The following is a 20,555-nucleotide window of genomic DNA, read 5'->3' as shown; positions in this document are numbered from 1 at the left end:
TAGAAATCAATGGGGTCCATGTGTGTGTGCAGTTGTATATATGGGATTTTAGACTGCTAAATAATTTTTATTTGGTGATGAACTGTGATTTTTTTTTTTTCTTTTTTTTTTTTTTTTTTTTTCCCCAGGCTGAGTTATAGTCTTTTGGCACCACCACTAGCCAAAGCTAGAACTAGAACTAGCTACAGATCCCCAGAAAAATTCCTCTGGGGTATCTGTGCTCCAACCACACTCCCTTTTGCACTCTATTTGAGTGCAAGTGTGGTGTTGGGTACAGGGTGCAGGAAGAACTTTCCTCAGGCAGACAAGTTAGCAGCAGTTCTCCAAGCCTGCCTGTAGAAGGCAGTTGATGTGAAATGCCTACTGAGTTTGGAATTGGCAGCGTACAATAATGCATTTGCTCCATTTTTCAGATGTGCTGTTTAGATTAAGATGTCTTTATGCAATTTGCAGTCTTAAGGTTGGTCCTAGGCATCCAGGAGCTTTAAGCATACTGGCCCTTTTAACATCATGTGGACTTCCCTATGTACCCTACATTCAGCATCTTGTCTCTCTTTCATTTGTTTGTTTTTTTTTGTATGTGACTTCCTTTAACTGATAGTCCAGAGTTGACACTTGTTGAAGCTAAATAGTAAAAATCCTTACATAGCTTATGAAAGGCGTTCCCCTGTGTCCCCCTCACATGTAAGAAAACTAGATTAATTTTTTTGCCTATATTTAAGTAAATTAATTTTATCTGTGTCTACTATTATGCCCAACTCACATTATCTTCTTTCCTTTAGGGGGATAATTAACCCATTCCCTGCTTCAAAATACATCCGATCATCCCCGCTTCAGTGTATCTATACAGCTGAAGGACATACCAAGGCTGTGCTTTGTGTCGATGCAACTGATGACCTTCTCTTCACTGGATCTAAAGGTTGGGCAAGCTCCATGCATGTGTTGCCTACAGAGGCTGCTTTGACAACTTGGGATATTGTGAAATTCTCAGTTTGTGCTTAGTGATGTAAACACAGTGGAAAATTGTGAGGATCCATTCTGCAACATAAGCTAAAGAAGGGTTTACAGTCATTATCTACAGGTTTTTAATTCCAATGTGTAACATTTGGCTGTTTATTTGTAGTGGAAAAGGTAACTATCAAGAATAGCACTAACATTTGTTGAGTGATGTGATGGAACCGATCAGGTAACATGTGCACAGACGATGTACAATGCAAAGTAATAGCCTCAGGGTAGGGGGTGGGAATTAGCACATCTTTGGCTGTGCTAACTACAGATTTTGAGTAGAGTCTTCATGCCATAGTTGATTCTTTGAGCAGAGCTGTGGACACTTTCTGCTTCCCCTTTGGGTCTTGTTGCCTGTCCCTTGTGGGAGTAAGAATTGTACGGCCGTTGTGAAAGAGGCTAGTTTTCTACTAGTCTCCAAGTTCCTCACTGGATGATGCAGCCAGTCTGTGACCTCCTGAAACTGGTAGAAACAGTGTTTTGGAAGAAAACATTTTCCTCCTGTCTTTCTGTTGTAATCATTCAGTTTGGCTTGAAGATAACATAAAGAGACCTCAGTGGTTATTTTTCATTAATGCCCTTTTTAATATTGTCCAAAAAGTGATTTTTGCACGTTCTTTTTCTCTGGGCATTTTCATGTAAGGCACTTAGGGTAAAGGACTTGCTATATTCTTAGTTGTACCACTGAAACTGTGGCAGACTCTTTTTCTTCCAAATAGAACCTGTGTGATAATCTGTGATATTTTTTTTCCCCCCTTTTTTTTTTTCTTTTCTTGACGTTTCAAAGCTAAGGTGGACTAGAGTGGTGTGACTGGGAAGATGTTAATGCCTACTGACAGTGAGACTCTCCTTTTCAGTAGTTCAGATAACAAATAAACTCTGAAATTTCAGGGCATCCTTTTTATCCCTGTATTAACATAGAGACAACCCCATCAGATGCAGATCTTCCACTGCTAATATTCAGGTTTGGTTTCTGTGGCTATTCTACTATCTGACTGTTAAAAATACCAAGACATACTCTTACACTCAATTGGCAAACTTTTGGTCTTACAGGTTTTAAGCCAATGTTTCAGCATTTGCGCAAGTGTATAAAAATGCAAAAACCAACATTGTTTAATTTCTGTATATGTTGCTTAGTTAATTTGTATTGAGATTTTCAATTTAGTGGCTCTGGGGAAAAAAAGGCTTTTAATTGTTTTTTATTATTTCACATCTAGATTTGTGTTCTAAAGGGCTTTTTCTTTTTTTTAACAATATGGATGCCTGCAGATGTTGTAAATAATTGCTCTTTCTTATCATATGCTAACTTCCTATACATAGGGAAGAGTTTTTCATGTATATGTTTTTGGAGGGGAAAAGTTTACAAAATGCATTTGTACTTAAGAGCGTAGACAGCTGTTTCATTGAATAAGAATAAATCTGGTGGAAATTTGTAGCTGAAGGAGAAAGTCCCAGCTCACTGACATCACATAACACTAGCAGCCAGTGCCAATTCAGGAATGCCAATAAGCTTTCAGGTGCATTGTGGATATTGGGCTTTGGTCTTGAGAGTTGCTATTTTTAAAGTGGCTGACAGTTCTTGGTGTACTTACCACCTTCATGCTAATATAGCTACTGTCTACACATGAATCTTTCTCTTCATCCGCCCAGTACTTATTCCAGTAAAATGTACTTCTAAAATGTATGGAGTGATACAGACATGGTACAACAAAGCAAGTTTTCTGTGCTCTCTATTTGTGTGGCAAAATTCTTGAAAACTTCTGGGCTTTTAGTTGTAGTATTTAAATTCCTTTGCTACTGAATGAAAATTGTGATTAAAGCACATACACTGGTATTTTCAGAGTCTCCTAAAGCACGCTTCTCACTTGGATCACGTCTCACCTCTGTAGTGTTTTTGCAGCAGTCAGTATTCTGTCATGCTGAGCCTCAAAACCTCTCCTCAGCTATGTTCTCGGTGAAGAGTTCTTGAATTAAAAACCAGGTTCTTCTCTTGATCTGTTATCATCCAAACTTTACAGCCTCTAAACTTTCTGTATCTTTACTTCACTTCCCTTGAGATGGAATTTTATCCCGTTAAAATGGTATGGGAGCTAATATGCTAGTATGAACGCACAATGATTAATGATTAATCTTGCTTAGCTTTGGTGGTGGTAGATGATGCCCATGTGTATTCTTTAAGACATGCTTAATTTAGCTGTTTTTCTGCAGCGCCTGCCTAAATAGAGGGATATGTATATAGTGCAAATGAATGCATGTACTTTTTTTTTAATTACTGAGTTTTGGAAAAACATGAGTGTTTTCTGTTTTGTTTTTCATTGTGTTTTTTTTTCCCCTTTTTGTTGGTCTTTGTTTAGATCGTACCTGTAAAGTCTGGAATCTGGTAACTGGACAAGAGATTATGTCGCTAGGGGGTCATCCAAATAATGTGGTGTCTATAAAATACTGCAACTACACTAGCCTGGTCTTCACAGTCTCAACCTCCTATATCAAGGTGTGGGACATCAGAGATTCTGCTAAGTGTATTCGCACATTGACGTAAGTATGCTAAACTCAAGTGCCAAGAGTTTAAATTGGTCTGAATTTTAGATAAATTTTATTATATTTAATTCAATATTGCAACACTGTAATTCAGGTACACTTTTCTGGGGCTGGAAGCTTTCTTTACATGTTCAGGCTAAATTAGTATAGGGTGTTGGTAATATATGGAAGCACAGAAAATTTGCACTCATGCCTATAGTGTTTTGCAACTGTTCAGTATTCATAATTGGCCTTTTTGCTCAGGTAAATAGGCTTGTTTTTAAACAGTATGCAAAGTAGGGAGAACATAATGTGAGGTTTGTTTTCCCTTGCCCCCGCCCACCCCTGCTTTCCTCCCTGTACTCAGGTCTTCGGGCCAAGCGATGCCTGGCGATGCGTGTTCAGGAAGTACTAACAGAACAGTCGCTATCCCAGCTGGGGAGAATCAGATCAACCAGATCGCACTAAACCCAACTGGCACATTCCTCTATGCAGCTGCTGGGAACTCAGTGAGGATGTGGGACCTGAAAAGGTACTGAACACCGTCAGAAGAGAATGTTCTTTAGGTGGTTACATGTGCGTATGAAACAAAATCAATGAAGCGTTTCCTGTTTATGGTAGTGTCCATAGCCTGGGCAAAATATGGTCAAGATATGGACCAAATAATCCATGCTGTGGTGGTTACTGAGAGAATGGAGGTACTCATGATTTCCTCATGTGTTAAGGTTATGGTGAATTGTTTCAGTAAAAATGATTGGAAAAATACAAGGTTTTGTTTAAGACAGGCACTATAAAAGAGACTCTGGTAAGGTGACAGATGCATGAATTCAGACTGGTAATTGTTGATGAGATGATGAAAGCCAACTGATGTAAAGAAATATTATATGGGACTGTGATAGGACTTTTCCAAACAGAACCTGCACCCAAAGTGTGTGTTCAAAATGCAGAGAATATTTTGAGGGGTCTGATTTGTCTTTACTTTTACCTTTTTTAATTCTCATTTTTCATAAACAGAAACTCTTATTTACATTTAACATAGATTTAACGTTTACCCATGGGTATGAGCGATAAAGTATATGTAAACTAGGGGATGAATGGTGAAGACCTAGGGGAAAACAAAAAGATCCATTCTGGCAGTAACTGTGCTATAGACTGTATTGGACGTATGGAAAAATAACAAATCCTTTTTTCTTCTCTTATTCTTGAAGATTTCAGTCTACAGGAAAGCTAACTGGTCACCAAGGTCCTGTTATGTGCCTTACAGTAGATCGGATTTCCAATGGGCAAGATCTTATTGTTACTGGTTCAAAGGATCATTATATAAAGGTAAACCATGAGTATTTACTTATTTATTTTAACTCTTTACATCAACATAGGATGCAGGCTTCAGCAGAAGTGACTCATCTCCGTATCTGAAATGTGATATCCAAGATGGAAATTCTTTCATCAGTTATAGATTATGAATAATGTTCAGCCTTAATAAATGCTTATCACTTCACTGCTGTTTTTATTTCATGATGGAACATGGGTGAATTGTTGTCTGTAGCTAAACTTTTTCTTAATCCTCAGTAAGGTGGACATCCAGTGTTTGAAGTCTTGGAGAAATTTCATAACACCTACTCTTAAGTAGCATTTAGGTCTTGGAAGTATCTTAGGTCAGTGCCTCTGTTTTGGAGTGCAGACCTAATTGCCTCAGCAGAGGCACTCTGTGTGGTCCCACAGAAAGGAGTCTGGGGTCTAGCCCAGGTTCTTGCTTAAGTGTTACCTGAGTTCTGAAGTGGAGAAGGAGACAAAGGTCAGCACATCTCAGCTCATGTGCCCAGTCTATTTGGTGTGTTCATTAGCACACAGGTGCTCTGAGTTGTGTTCAAAGTACAGCCAGTGTGTTACAATGCTATCCTGCTTCTTGGCCTTGTGATTAATTTGCTTGAGGATAGGGAATCTGGTTTTTTTGGAGAGGGGGTTCTGTGGGTTTTTTTGTTTTCTTTTTTTTTTTTTTTCTTATTTTCTTTTTTTGACCCACCTCAGCCAGGGGGTGTTTGAACCTGCAAGCTCCCGTTTCTCAGGACTATGCCCAAACCACTGGACTATGGGAACTGTACCTCACCTTCCCCATAAAGCTGGCCCTCGCGCTGCAAAGAATATGTGATTCATGAGGCCAAAGACAGAACGAGCTAGCTCGTTATGAGGGGGTACCCTTCATTCTGGTCTCACATACTGGAAAAGGTATAAAAACACATCTGGGAAGGGAGCAGGAGCTAGAACCCAAGTAGCTTTTCTCATTGAGCTCAGCTTTCTCTTTTTTTTTTTTTTTTTTTCTTTTTCATTTTGCAGTTCTTGGATGCTTGGCTGTGCACTTGGCCAGCCTTAGAAGACAGCCTGGGAGATGGGTGAATAGCTTGATGGTTTGGGCTGTGGATTTGAATCCTATCAGCAATCCCTATGGTTAGAGGCCAGAGGGCTCTTAGGCAGTAGGGTGACAGAGAGAGGCACTCTTAATAATTACTTCTCTGCACAGCTCAGAATATCGAGTTAGTTAGGAGCTACCATCCTGGCACGGTAATGGGTGTAGAACCTCAGTGGGGACAACAGGACGTGATGATGTAATGCAAGTTTGCCGTGCTACCAACTCATGTGACAAGCAAGGAGGTGGAAGGGCATTTGGAAAAACTCGGGGAAGTTTATCTGCCATTCTTACATCCTGCCTTGCTGTAGGCAGGCTGCATAAATCCTTACAAGGCTGCCTGCTTCTTGGCTTACACTACTAGAACATCCAGGGATATTTTGGCCATGTGTATGTGCTGTAGAGTGGTATGTGTCCTGCAAGGTGAAGGTGACCATAATTGCCCAGCCACTTTTGGATAGTACAGATGATCTGTGTGTGCATGGTCAGTGCGGCAGTTTGGGAATTCTCAGTGCTTCTGCTCGTGGGTAGGTCAGCTGCGGGTAGTAGGTCTGGTCACAGATACTGCTTTCACCTGCCACAGGAAACTACTATCTTGTGAACTGGGCCAGGAATATTGATCACCTCTTTGTCCAAGTGCCTAATTTTTCTACTGTATCGTTGAACTTTTTTGTTACAACTGGAACTGATGTATGTTAATTGAATGCAGTAACTTTTAAAATACCTTTAACTCACTTAAGGTATTCTTTTACACTGCCAAACTCTCCATTTTTTTTACTGCTAAGCTTATTCATTTTAAAAGGTCAATGAAGAGCAAATAACAGGGGATGAAGTCTGACATTTGCTTGTGAAACAGAGGTAGTAGTTTAAAGTTATGGCTCATCTGTGCCTTCTCAGTTCAGTCTAACTGGGTGAGTTCTGGCTTCCTACAATGCAAAATGAAAGGGGGCTGCTTACGCTGCTGCTCCAGGGACAAAGACCTGATGGGATTGATTATGCCTTAAGTTGTTAAAATGGACTCATTTAAAGAATCTGTTTTAAGACCCTATTCTTGGAGGCGAGGAGAGATGTGTCTAGTCCATGGAAAGCATCAGCATGTGATGGTATGTAACCCTTGCCAAAATGCCTTGTACAGAAAAATATATTAATGCCTCTTCCTGCAGCTGCCTGCGCAATTCTCCCAGTGTGAGTCATGTTTGCTATACTCACTCATGACCTTTGTTTCTCTAGCCCACCAAGCAGTATGTGTAGGCTCTTCCTTGTGAAGAGACGGAATTTCATAACCAAGTGGTAGCACTTCTTCCCAGAGCAGCGTTCTCTGAAGTAAATGAAGCATTCCTGCTTCAGGCAAGAGGTAGAAGAGTAGAAAGGGGTGGTTCTGGTAGATTACTTCAGGGGAAAAAACTTGGAAAGTCTTATGATGGGCTGCTGTATCATGATGTATATTTGACAGAAGTTATCTGTGGCATCTCTGCCAAGCTGGTTAGATGGCAGCTGATTTTGCTTAACATATTTGATGATTTGTTTATTTCAGATGTTCGATGTGACTGAAGGGGCTCTTGGAAGTGTAAGTCCTACACACAATTTTGAACCTCCTCATTATGATGGCATTGAAGCACTTGCTATTATGGGAGACAACCTTTTTAGTGGATCCAGAGATAATGGAATTAAGAAATGGGATTTGGCTCAAAAAGACCTTCTTCAGGTAATGGAAAAAATCATGTGGCTAATGTGACAGTCACGCTGTAGAGCTGTTTTTGGGCTGTGTAAATGCTCAGGCTCATACAATGACTATTCACTTAGATGCTGATGTTTTTAATAGGGAAGGCACAGAGCACTGACTAAGAAAGAAATCGATAATGTACTTGATCTTTATGCCAGGAATGCAGTTGCTTTTCTTCTCAGTGTATGTGGCATCAGGAAATTCTGTTGAAGTGGATAGCTCTCTATTTTAGTTCTGAGTATGTGGGTTTTGGTTTTTTTTTGCTTTGAAATGAAGGCAGCACTTGTCTCCTCTGCAATTGGAACCATTGGATGTCATCCTTGGGACTTACAAGTTGGTAAATTTTGGACTGGGAACTCATTAATGACAAACAATGCTTTAGATCAGGCTACAGAATTATTTTGTGATGAAGAGGGTTTACAACCTCCACCCAGCCTTTTCTCTAAAAAGCTTACTCCTTAGATCTCCATTCATCTTGTTATACGATGCATGTGTTATGTAACGTGTGCAACACACACATAATAATCTGTTTGCCATTGGAACATATTTGCTGTAAGTTTTCATTGTAAAAATCAAACAAACAAAAAAGGCAGGGGGGGCAAAAAGGATCTCAAATCCAGGGAAACTTTCAAGTTCCTTGTAACTTGTTGGACATGGAGAACTTTGATTTTTGCCTACTTGCTATAAGCCAGTCTGTTGTTTTAGGTCTTATGAGAAGTTATTGAGGTAGAGATACGATTATTTAAGCTGAGACCATGTGAGAAAAGGAAGGCAGAAAAACAAATGCCAGAAGATTCTGCTGTCTTTGCATTGATTGGATACCAATCATTCAATATTTTTGGAGGGAGGAGAAGCATGTCTTTTATGTGCATGTACTGTACAGACTGATAGCAAGGAAACACAATATTAAAGCTTTGGGACATGAGAGAATAATGGACTGGTCACCTTAAGAAGAAAATTTTTATATGGGTATACTTAGTATTCCATAAATATACAAACTTTCTTGGCCTTCTTTCAAAATTATCCAATTGGGTGCCATTTCCTTTTCAGAATACTGCTAAGACTTCACAGTTAAAATAAGGATTCAGAAATTCAGCTTCTTAGAGAAAACCTTCGCTTGGCCATACTGGGACATCTAACCTCATATCTGTCTTCTAGGGAAATGTACTAAGCACCTTGTTAGCAAAACCAGGAGGACCACAGGAACAGGAAACATTTTGTATTCTCAGAATGACTTATTAAAGTTGAAAGAAGAGTCTTCACTCTTGCATTTTAGGCTCATTAAAATATTATGCAATATGCATTTTTGCTGCTGCAATTAATTTAACATAAGAAAGTATATGGGGGTAGGGGTGAAGCAGTATGTAGCGGTGGACTAGCTGTATTCTTTTTCTTACTTTTGTTTTGATATATGTGCATTTCATGATTTTTATACTTCATGTTCCCCTGTTTGTTGGCTTTAAAAGTAGAATGTAGTAAAAATGATCTCACGCTTCCTTCTTTCTTTTTACTTCCATAAAATCTTGTTGTGACCTCACAAGGAGTGAGACTAAAGCATTTGACAAAACGCTATAAGTAACTTCTGTTCACTGTCTTTTTAGGGAATGAAGAAAAGTGCTCTTACTTTAGGTACTCATGGGGCCATTCAGGGTGGAAGGGCCCGCTGGAGGTCACTCAGTGCAAAGCTGGCCTGCTGGTCTGAGCAAGGCCAACTTTCAGTCAGGTCTGGTTACTCAAGGCCTTGCCCAGCTGAGTTTTCAAAGTCTCCAAGGTCACAGATTGCACAGCTGCTCTGGGTAACCCATTACACTCCTTAAACTACTTTTGTATGAGTTTACCCCCCACTGATACCCAGTCAGAATTTCTGTTGTTGCAGCTTACTTTTGGTCCGTATGCTTGGCTGTTTTGGATGAAGGAAAAAAAAAATAAACCAACCTGAAACAGAGCTGAGCTGCTTTAAAGTACAAATGCTAACATTTCAACAGAGGTCCTGGTTTGGCATACATGTGTTAAACAAGCCTGATCCTCTATAATTGATGAAAATCATTTAGCAAACATACTGTTCAAAAGAACTCGGAGATCATCTACTTCACTTGGTGCTATACATCTCAAGCCACAAAACACTGCTGTGACAAAATTAAAATTTAAAGAACCACTTCCCCCCCCCCCCCCAGTTTTGTGAGGTGCTGCAGGACCAGACCACCACTGTTGTGATAGCAGTATATGTTACAGATTAAAATGCCAAGATGATCCTAGAAACGTGAATGTACTCCATGATATGAGAGAGGCAACAAAGAAGTTCCTACCAAACTGAACTGGAAGAGCCTCTCTTGGTCCCCTTAAGAGGCAGCAAACTGGCTATTTCCCCAGTGTTGGTACCAAATGGATGATGTTCTCAGCTGTCTGTGCAGCATTTTGCTTTCTGAATTAGCAGTAAAATGCTAGTGTCCTTCCTCAATAAAGAATTAATGTATTTTTGTTAAGTGCTACATCACAGAATCAATTTGTAATGTGTAATGGGAAAAGAACAAAGGAGGAAGGCAAATATAGAAACAGTTTCTGTCTCCCTGGTGTATTTTTTGAGCAGCATTTTGGAATTTCTTTTTGTGTTTTTGTGTCTAACTGTTTTACAGGCAGACTTGAAACCCATACAGAGACCATATGTTCAAATATGTATTTGAACATACGCAGATATAGCATTATCCTAAATTACTTGCTGTCAGGTCAGTTGTGCATATTGGATTTTCTTCTTTTGCAGTACTGTTTCACAAAGAGAAACAAACCCGTGGTGTAGAAGTAGCCTCATAGAAAATGGCATCCCTCCTTGCTCTAAGGGAGGAGAAGCCACAGGGCTGGGATATACCCAGAGCCATGCAGGAAATCTACTGCAGGACAGGAATCGGGCTTAGAACTTGGGATTTTTCCATTTCTGCGCTTGTTCCTTTAGAAGTTTTTGCAGCCCTGTGAGACTTACCTGCCTTCTCTTTTTCAGCAAGTTCCTAATGCCCATAAAGACTGGGTGTGTGCTCTTGGCCTGGTACCTGCTGCCCCGGTTCTGCTTAGCGGCTGCAGAGGAGGCACCCTCAAGCTCTGGAATGTGGATACCTTCGCACCCATTGGGGAGATGAAGGGACACGACAGCCCTATAAATGCCATCTGCACCAACTCCAGCCAGATTTTCACAGCAGCCGAGTGAGTTTTTCTCTGTGAATCTTTCTTTTGCTTAGCTCCTGCTAGAATTCTGTCTATGCAGGTGCATTTAGGAGATCTTCAGTTCTCTAAGTCATGTCATAGCAAGCATGAGGAGACCTGGCCCATGCCCCTAAATCTAATCATCTACTGCAGGGGTCTCCAAAGTGGGGTGCATGCACCCCAGGGGATGCACAAAATGGGAAGAAAATATTAGAACTTCGGTAGTACATGTAGATGACATATAAATGAACAAATACACATGGGGGTGTGTGCTCACAAATTTTTTTTAGTGGTAGGGGTGCATGATGATCCAAAAGGTTTGGAGACCACTGGCCTACAGGATGGCAGGGAAAATTTGGCAATGGTTATGAGCTTTACCAGCTTGTCTCTACAGTTGGGCTATGTACTGTTAGGACTGATTCCTGACTTGTGGGAATTTTTCTAAAAGCCATAGTACATGATTGTTTTATGGTTTTTTGTTTTGTTTCTTTGTTTTTAAGTGCTGGCGTATAGCAGCAGCTTTGCAAGCCATCCTACTGTCCTTTATGTGCCTTGGTTTGAATATTTGCTTCCTCAGTAAAAGTGAGCAAACTGAGTATGTGAAACCTCAGGGGACTTAACCAAGAAAAATATCTCATTCTGGAGAAAATGCAGGAGATGGCAGCAGAGCCTGCTTAGTGGCACAGTCTGAGCACAGGAGCTGCGAAAGCTGTCATGTTATCTTCTAGTGCCAATCATGGAAGCTTCTGGCCTGAATTGAAAGCAGGTCTTCCTGAATTGAAGCAGGATTTCAAAGTTGCCAAGTTTCCGCATTTTGATGGCCTATTTTTATATTTAAGCATTGATAGATAGGGGTAGAGACATCAAAGTTTACAGCTCTGTTCACCTAAAGAGTGTTAGTAAGTTTAGAACATACATGCTCCTGAAATTTATTCTTTCTTACAAGTGAAAGAACATCCCAGCCTTTTGGCACTTGTAATGTTGTTGTGAAGGTCTGCAGAACTTGGGGTATTCCTGACAATTTACAGTGATGTGAAGGCTCAAGTTCAGAAAACCTCTGTAGTGTGATAAAGTCTGTCCTGAGTGCTGCCTCCTGGCTCTTTTTGAGGGGTTTATAAGGAATATGTGAGTCAATGTTTGTTAGTCATGTAACTCAATGTTATGAGAAGTTCATCACTTGTACTTCTCTTGTACAGGATAACTTGCTGTTTAACAGAGCTAATTCTTTATTTTACTTTTTAATCATGATAATAGTTTTGTAACACATTTATGTGATCCTTCACTTACACATAATTGTGTAAATAGTGATTGTTGCCCAGAGTACAGAATTATAGTTTGCCTCTCCTGGGCTTCTGAACACCAGCTCCCTGGTACACGCTTTGCAGCACCTGGCAAAGGTTTTGGTTTGGGTTTGGTTTTGGTTTTTTTGCGTGGTGGGTGAGGGCGTTAGGTCTTTGGACTTGATATCATCTTGTGGTTTTTACACCTTTTGGTATTATAGACTGACGCCTCTCATGCAAACAGAGCATATATCAGGTTCTGTTTGATTTAACTTGTTACAACTTTTCACACTTTTTTTAATGGCAGGAAGTAGTCTTGTCCTATTGAGTCTGTCTCTCTAGTTCTGTAGTACGCTGCTCATTGGCCAGTGGTCTGCTGAGTTGTGAAGTTACATGACAGAAGCTCTTTGTCTACTTCAGCCTATTACCATTAGCTGTATTTTAAAAAATTAAGTAATAGCAAAGTAGAATTTTACTTTCCTTTAGACATATAATCTTTATACTTGCCTGGATGGTTAAAGGCAGTAGCCAGTGCTGTGATAAGGTTGGGGAACCTTAATTGTTGTACATCTTACATTGCAAAGTCTCCCGGAGGCGGAATGACCCGTGCATATCCTTTAAGGAAATCTTACTTGGCCAATAATGCCTTTCTGAATAAGCTTTTAAGAAAGCTTCCCTGCCTGTTGTTCCTGTGCTGCCCTGCCGCACCCCCCCCCCCTCCCGCCCCGCACCCTCCCCCCCTTACTCTCCTTCCCCAGTTTAATTACCTGGCTCTAATAAGGCTTTGTTTTGTTTTTCAGTGACCGGACTGTGAGGATCTGGAAAGCTCGAAATATAATAGATGGGCAGATCTCAGATACAGGAGATGCAAGTGAAGATCTTGCCAGTAATTGAAAGGATGGGGATAAATTAATATATTGATGAATTTGAGGTGCACTCTATGCAGTTTGCTGCATGCTTATTAGGTAAACACTGATGACTGGAATGAACTGACAAGTGAGAGTGAACTGTTCTACTAGACCTGCTGTCCTTAAAATGTGTACTGTATTTAAGAAAAAAATAACCTCTCGGTAACATGCTTGTGTCTCAGTGGTCACATATATGTCTATATATTATGGCTGAATTTGTGTGCGTATGTAACACTTGCAGTTTAACTGGAAATCAGTCTTCTCTAATGACCATCTCAAAATTATAACTTGAATTATATTATAACAGAAGTGCTCTGCTGTATTTCACTCACAAGTACAATCAGCTGTTTTGAATTTTAGGGTAGCAGGGGAATGATGATGCCCCAGTAATAAGCCTTTGATTATGACAGGCAGTTTCAAGATTCTAAAGGTCACTTACGCTGTTGTTAGGAAAGTGGAGTGAATAAAAGATGGGAAGAAGCTGTTAATGACACGTCTACCTGACATGGCTGTATCCCGCTAACAGCGAATGCCGTATGATTTGTGTTAATGTTAGCATATAATCCTTGTTGACCAAAGTTGTGCAGCTATGTATACTCTGTGCTCAGGACTAGAACTCAAATGCTCACAAATTGGTACGTTTTATTAGTGTTTTGCCTATATTCTGTAATGACTAGGTGTTCTTAATGTCATGACAGAAATATAACTTAATCTATTTTTCTTATGGATTTGTTTCTATCATCTCACATTTTCTTTTTTTAAAGCAAGATGTCTTTCCTTTTTATCTAATTTTATATGCTGCTAAATGTATTTTAAATACACTGTTTTGCAAACCTTGGCAGTTACTTTGGGAACTGAACCACGTGTATTGGAAAAAGCTATGTAAATAGATGGTTGTACAAAGAAAATATCTTATCTTGTGCCTGTATGACTTTTAAAGCTCTTAGAATGTGGATATTGAGGGAGGATGTATAATTTACCCAACTGCTCTGAATATTAATTTGTAAATTCTGCAGATTTTAAAAATTTATGTAGGTTCAGATATAGCGTTTGGATATCGAGTTTTTTTCGTTGTTTGTTTTGTTTTGTTTGTTTCCAGAAAATATCAGTCTGTAAATTATAGCTTACGTAGGTAACACATAAATAAAGATGTGACTGTGAACTGCTTCTCTTTTGCCTTTTTCATCACACTTCCTTAACAAAAATTGCGCTTCCTTTGCAAAGGCCCCGAATGTAAAATGCCCAGTTTCAGACAATGCAGTAGAGTGGCTTGCTGAGTAAGGCAGCCCGCGCGTGGTTCTGGTACCCCGCCCCTGCGTTCTTGTTGGCCGTTATTTTCATTTGATAGTACTTAGGAACCCCAGTAGGATTCCCTCATCCCAAGCACAGCGCAGCACAGACTTAAAATGAAGCAGATGGCTCCTCTTCCTAAGAGATGACAGTTCTTACCTTATTACACATGGTCTGTCAAACAAAGAAAAGTTCAGATGCCTCTCACTGATCTTTGAGGAACTATTTCCTTCTCAGCTCAGCTTGAAAGGGGCTGGAAATGCATACTGCTTGCGATTTGGGGTTACTGTGTTATTCCAAGTTTTAGCAGAAATGAGTAATGATACACATTGGTAAGAAACAACGGGTAGGTTAGTGACAATAAACAGCAGCAATACCGATTAGTGTTTATCGACCATGCTTTGTGGCTGGCTGCTCAAGGGGTGTACACACAGAAGATTTGGGAGCATATCACAACTTTGAGCAGAACTTCCAGTGGAGAGTGGATTTACTTGCAAGACTCCTGCGAGAGGCTTTGTGTGCCTGGTGGAGGTCCCTGTTCTGCCTGGCCCACTGGGTAAAGGCTGCCCACTGTGCCAAGGTACGCAATGATGTCAACAGCTTGGTGACCCCTGGTTTTGGAGCTGAACACTCACGCCTGTCATCTGGGAACCTGGGGTAGTTGTGGGTTTTTTAGTGTGTGTATGTTTAAAATTCACATGAATATTGTGGTTTGCAACTGCAGGACCAAAGTCCTTACAAACCTAGGAAGTGACGACCGGCTGTCAGGCTGCCCTGCTTTGACGGACCTTACGGTGAGGGGCTGTCCTGGCAGCAGGCTGAATTGCAGGTGCTTCTCGCTGGTGATGCTTGACAGCACAGGCACTTTGTTTTACGAAGCAATCTCTTGATAGGCACCGGTCTAGCTTAGATAATGTGTGTACAGAGATTGTTGTGTGTTTTTTTTTTTCCTCCAGGAAGACATTCCACTTAAAACAGATCTTACCATTGAACACAGCTTTAGTGTTAATGGCAAGATGAAAGTTCTTGCCATCAAGTAGCTGAAAGAAAACTGTCATTTTGTAAAGGTCACGGTATCAGCGTCTTGTTCTAATGGAGAATTCTTCAACTGTTTGTTTTTGTCCAAACTTTTCATTTGCACTACAAAGCTACATATGTGACAAAAGATAATATGAAATCAGAAAAAGGTGAGCACTGGACTCCAATTGTCTGAAGATGTTTGTTTAAAAAAAAAAAAAAATGAAGGTGGTCTCTGAAAAATTTATTTTCTAAGAAGTCATGGGAAAATAATGTTCTCTCTCTCAGCTGGGCTTTGGAAGTTGAGCAAAGTTTGTGAACAAGTTACTGACCACATCTCATCTTATCTGCTTAGATACACTCTTAAATACAGGCAAGGTCATGTGTTATAATTAATTTCGTGTACGATACGAATGCTGAGAAAATATTTGCAGTGTTTCTTACTACGTATTGGAACAAGTGCTTATTGTGCCCTTGGCTTGTATAAAATGTTCCATGCTGCCTGCAGAAATCTGCCTTCAACCATGGAGAGGATCAGGAGCCTGTGTTTCCTGGCCGTTGTGCTAGCAGGTAAATGAGTGGCACTCGTATTTTTGTCCTAGGCTTCAAAAGCAAGGTGTAAATGGGATAGCAGAAGGGCTATTAGGGGAGGTGATAATTTTGTGTGGGAGAGGAGAGAACGGGCATGGCGATCGCTCCACCTGAGGTGACTCCGTGGGAAGACAACAGGGCTGGGCTGCTTAGAAACATATCCCGGTCTGCCCGTATTCAGCTCTTGGGCACAAGCACAGACACACTGGAGTCGATGGGACCATTCAGATGCTGAAAGTTCCCTCTGCTTTGCTCGTTTATTTTTGGTGATTTTTACCCCAGTATACCAGAGGTTACTCTGGTCCAGAGTCTACTAAAGGGAGAATACATCTTATGTTGCTAGGTAAAGGAAGAGGGAGCCTCTGCAGGAAATGCCTTTGAAATGTAGGGATGAACCCCAACTGTAAAGACTAATACTATTAGATTAAAAGGTGTGTGATAATACTTTAGTTTCTTGCTTATGCCTTATTGCAGCATTTTCTAATCTAATTCACAAAATTGAAGTCAAGGTTTTTAAAAATTAATAGGGATAACTTTCACATACACCTTTCAAACTACCTTGCTTTAGCTTCTGTTCCCATGGAAATTATCGTGGAAAAGCAGCAAGTAGCCATAGCTGTTGCTAGATTCAGCTGCTCGTTGCATTTCATATTCCATGTATGTTTACAGACATGGGCCATAAATGCAGTGAAGGTGATGGAGAGATTTTTAAATTAAAATGTTCTTAAAAAGCAGGGAAGAAAAATTGCATCTTCCCACTTCCTACTACCCCATGTCTACTGTGATAGAACTAAACCCAGGAACAAGGGATGAATGACTTTTCAGCCTTGTTCAGCTGCTCATGCCTGCAAAGGCTGGTTTTCAAAATTTGCTGGGAAATTTAAGTTTCGTATTGATTGGAGGAGGGGGGCAGGAATTAAAGAAGTTTCTTGGCTCCTGCTGGGACAAATTTTTTTCCCTTGAACTAGCTTTTTCATTCACAATATCCTTCTTATGAAGTACTTTGAAAGTATTTTATTATATAAATGAGCTGATAAGTCTGCCATGAACCTATGCTATGTAAAATGATGCTGTTAATAATCTGCTGTAATATGTTCAGTCATATTCTTTGATTTCAGCAATGAAAACACTGATGCCACATTTAAATCTCATTAGAAAAAAAAACCCAAAACCTAAGTGAAACGGATTTACTCTATTTTGTGCTGACAAGGTGTTGACTCAAACTTGCAAAGCACAGCAGTGCAAAGCTGCTGGACACAGAAGCCGTGCAATGACTGCAGAGGAGGTGGTTGGTACGGATTTTTTTTTAGCCTCTGTGGTTGCAGAGGTTGAGGGCTACAGGAAGCCTTTGAAATCCTTCCACCTCCCTCAGTAAGCAGGAGTATTCTGTGCGTAGCGATCCGAAGGCAGGGCGGTTATTTCCAGGGGACGTGCAATCTGGCTGGCTGTCCCACAGCTGCAGCAGGGATACAGTACAAAAAGGGAAGGCCTTGCCCACCCAGCCCCGAGTCTTCAGGATTTCTGTGAATCCTTCCTGATTTCTGCTTCAAGAAGAAATTATTTAGGGATTGCAGAGGGTCATTCATATTCCTGTTATGCTTTGGATGAAAGAGAGGATCAGAATTTAGGGCTTTCCTATGTGACGGATCATGGGGGTGGATGCTGGACAGAAAGCAGCCAGCCTGTGGGGCGTGACTGTCCACCCAGGAACAAAGGTGGAAGCCCAGCCTGCCTCTCTGGCAGCTGGCAAAGGTGAATAGGATTTCACCTCTTAATCCCTGCCTCTAGAAGGTGATAGAGGTGGTGTGGCAGCGAGGAGTGAGCTCTGCTGCGCATCCTGGGAGATCCCTGAGCGGCAGATGCTCCTGCATCAAAGGGGGGTGAGAGTTTTCTCAAAAGGCAAAGCAGATGGCACTCAGCTCCTGCTTTTTTGCATTCCCATCCCCTGCTTGGAAGTCAGCTTTGGCATTGCAGCGTGATGGCATTTTGTAGTGAAGCTACAGTTTTGTTCTGTAAATTTTCCCAGTATGTATAATTATTGCTTGTGCACATCTTATTGTAAAGTTCTTTATACAGAGAAGCCCAGACTGCATCAGCAATCATGTTTTAAGCTTTCAAGCACACAAGAGTCCACATGAAAAAAAAATAAATTAAAGCAGAGGTATTAGTCATTTTATGGAAAAGAGCAATTATCATTCAAGAAGATTTAATTTTTGAATATTGCTGTAATGACTAAAGTGACATAAGTTAACTTCAAAAAAAGTATGCTGCCTGCAGTACGCCTGCTCTCTTTAAGAATATTTGGTAACAGAGTGTTTTGTCAGCATGGCAGGGAGCTGATCTCACAGTCCCCCTGCTGTCAGGAGGGTCGCTGGGCACAGGGGAACCACAGGGCTGGACCTGCAGCTGCAGAAAGGAAAAGATTTAGCACCTTACTAAGAGGTTTTTGTCAGGATGATTCTGTGAATGACGAATTTGTGCCTTTTCTTTTACTGCTGGCATCTCCCCTTTACTTATAACTGTACGTGTAATAACACAAACTACCAATACGACATATATGTAGTAGTCATAAAATATAGAAATGAAACCAAATATAAATATAATCAATATTTATATATATTTATATATATTGTACAGGTGCATCCTGATTTCACTTGTTTGCATCTATATATTTATAGATAACCTCTGTGTATAATGTGAGAGAGAACAAATATACAGAAAATGTAGCATTTTACTATCAATAACAGCTTTAGTCCTTATTGAAGCACACCTCCTATTCAGCTAGCCTGAAGTGTTGCTCTCACGCCTCACCAGCAGTTTCATTAGCCTGCTACTTATCTTTCTGTGAGGATTTCAAGCAAGTCATGCTTCAGCTGTGCAACAGCAGCTCTGAGCACTGAACAATACAGACCCACTGCCTCGGCTTGTAAAAGAAGCTGGTTGTTCTTGTCTTGGTCACGAGCAGGCATACTGCTCTGCTGTCATCTCAGCCAAAAGAATTGTGCATATTAGCCCCAAAATGGGGAAAAAACACAACAGAAAAAGAATAAATAAAGAAATTTGCATTGTTGTGGGTTTTTTTGAATGTGGTTCTCTGCTGCTCTGACTCCATTTCCCCGTGTCCAGCCCTAGGCGGGTGCCTCGGCTCAGGCCAGGACGGGCAGTGCGCCGGGGCCGTGCCGGTGCGGAGGCGCATCGACTGCCACCCGCAGCCGGGCGCTTCCCAGGAGGCCTGCGAGGCGCGGGGCTGCACCTGGTGCGCCACCGACGTGGCCAATGCTCCCTGGTGCTTCTTCCCTGAGGACAGTCCCTACGGCTACTCCCTGGCCGGGAGCACGGAGCAGACAGCCAAAGGCTGGAGGTAAGCGCGCGCGGCCCCTCCGGTGCTGCCCTCCAGCTCTGCACCGCAACCACCGCTGCTGCCCGGGGGGCAGCTCGCCGGAGACCTTCCCCAAGCTGCTTTGCTACCACGTGCTCAGCTTGTGATGATAAGGACGATGGATGTATTTCCCTATGTATAAGCCATGCAGAGTTGGCGTCCTCCGCTCGGTGGTCCTTCCCACCCTGGGAGCTGTGTCCCAGGAGACCGCAAGGTCTCCGTTCTTCAGTAGCACCTATTGTATCCATTAACGGCAAGGAGAGCCTAAGCTAACCTCAGAGATTATTTGTCTCGATAAGTCAATGATTTATTTTTAAAGAGCTGAATTGTTCCCCCCCACCCCCGCCACGGTAGTGGCAGGCAGTGAGCAGTTGCGGTGAGCACCAGTACGTGTTTCCACTGCAGGGTAATGCTGAACAAGCGCCAGGCCCTGTCCCTCTTCGGAAATGACATTTCCCCAGTCGTCTTGGAAGTGGAGTTCCAGACAAGGGACAGACTCCGGTTCAGGGTGAGTATTTGGGCGGAGGAGGCAGAATCATTTAACCAAAGGAGTGCGTGCTAACAAATGAGCTAACCTGCCTCCTCCTCACCTTGCTTTAGCTCTATGACCCCAACAGACAGCGGTTTGAAGTCCCACTCAAGATCGACTCCCCTGGGGTCACCGCTGATGAGGCCAGCTACGATGTGGAGTTTGCGGATGACTCCTCGCACCTCAGGATCAAGAGGAAAAGCACCGGCACTGTGCTGTGAGTACCAGATGTCATTCATGTTGCCTTTTGCAGAAATTAAGTGCAGCAGGGAAAGCACTGTTTCCTCATACCCTATTGCTTGGGTCTGTGACACAGGCTCAAGCACAAACTGGATGTGGCATAAGTATAGATTTATGCCTTGATCCTAGAAAACACTCATTATTAATAGGAGTATGTACCTGTATAACAGACAATTATCTACGTGCACGTATGAAAAGTTATTCAGCAAGTCAAATAACTTGTGAGGCTACAATTTCACAGCTTGGAATGCTGGTAGACTCAACTCATGAAAGCACTGAACTAAGATTTCTGAAGTTCTGGGTGTGTTAATATGTCCGAAATTGAGCACCAAATGTCCTGACGCTCTTCAAGACGTAGGTCTAGGAAACTGAATCTCAAAGCCACAGAGGCCATAAGCCTCTAACTTCCACTGGTTCCAGCGAACGGCATTTGTGGGTCTAGTTTGTCATTCTGCAAAAATACCAGTTGTATTCTTAGGC

At 41.5% G+C, this 20,555-nt stretch overlaps 2 protein-coding genes across 2 annotated transcripts in view; both read left to right on the top strand.

Moving 5' to 3' along the window:
* The window catches only part of KIF21A (kinesin family member 21A), a 91,530-nt gene extending 78,515 nt beyond the window's left edge, over positions 1-13,015 (top strand). Inside the window, exons 31-37 of the mRNA XM_086462370.1 lie at positions 783-919; positions 3,360-3,540; positions 3,890-4,054; positions 4,731-4,848; positions 7,461-7,631; positions 10,642-10,841; positions 12,922-13,015. Coding sequence (XP_086318496.1) covers positions 783-919; positions 3,360-3,540; positions 3,890-4,054; positions 4,731-4,848; positions 7,461-7,631; positions 10,642-10,841; positions 12,922-13,015 — 1,066 coding nt within the window. The remainder of the gene's footprint in view (positions 1-782; positions 920-3,359; positions 3,541-3,889; positions 4,055-4,730; positions 4,849-7,460; positions 7,632-10,641; positions 10,842-12,921) is intronic.
* Positions 13,016-15,860: 2,845 nt separating this feature from the next.
* The window catches only part of LOC104347134 (sucrase-isomaltase, intestinal), a 64,168-nt gene continuing 59,473 nt past the window's right edge, over positions 15,861-20,555 (top strand). Inside the window, exons 1-4 of the mRNA XM_086473910.1 lie at positions 15,861-15,906; positions 19,054-19,288; positions 19,712-19,814; positions 19,907-20,052. Coding sequence (XP_086330036.1) covers positions 15,861-15,906; positions 19,054-19,288; positions 19,712-19,814; positions 19,907-20,052 — 530 coding nt within the window. The remainder of the gene's footprint in view (positions 15,907-19,053; positions 19,289-19,711; positions 19,815-19,906; positions 20,053-20,555) is intronic.

Source organism: Leptosomus discolor, chromosome 1, assembly GCF_034619465.1.
Source record: "Leptosomus discolor isolate bLepDis1 chromosome 1, bLepDis1.hap2, whole genome shotgun sequence".
NCBI classification, from domain to species: Eukaryota; Metazoa; Chordata; class Aves; order Leptosomiformes; family Leptosomidae; genus Leptosomus; species Leptosomus discolor.
The sequence above is the reverse complement of the archived record's forward strand: the minus strand, read 5'-3'. Positions and strand labels throughout refer to the sequence as shown.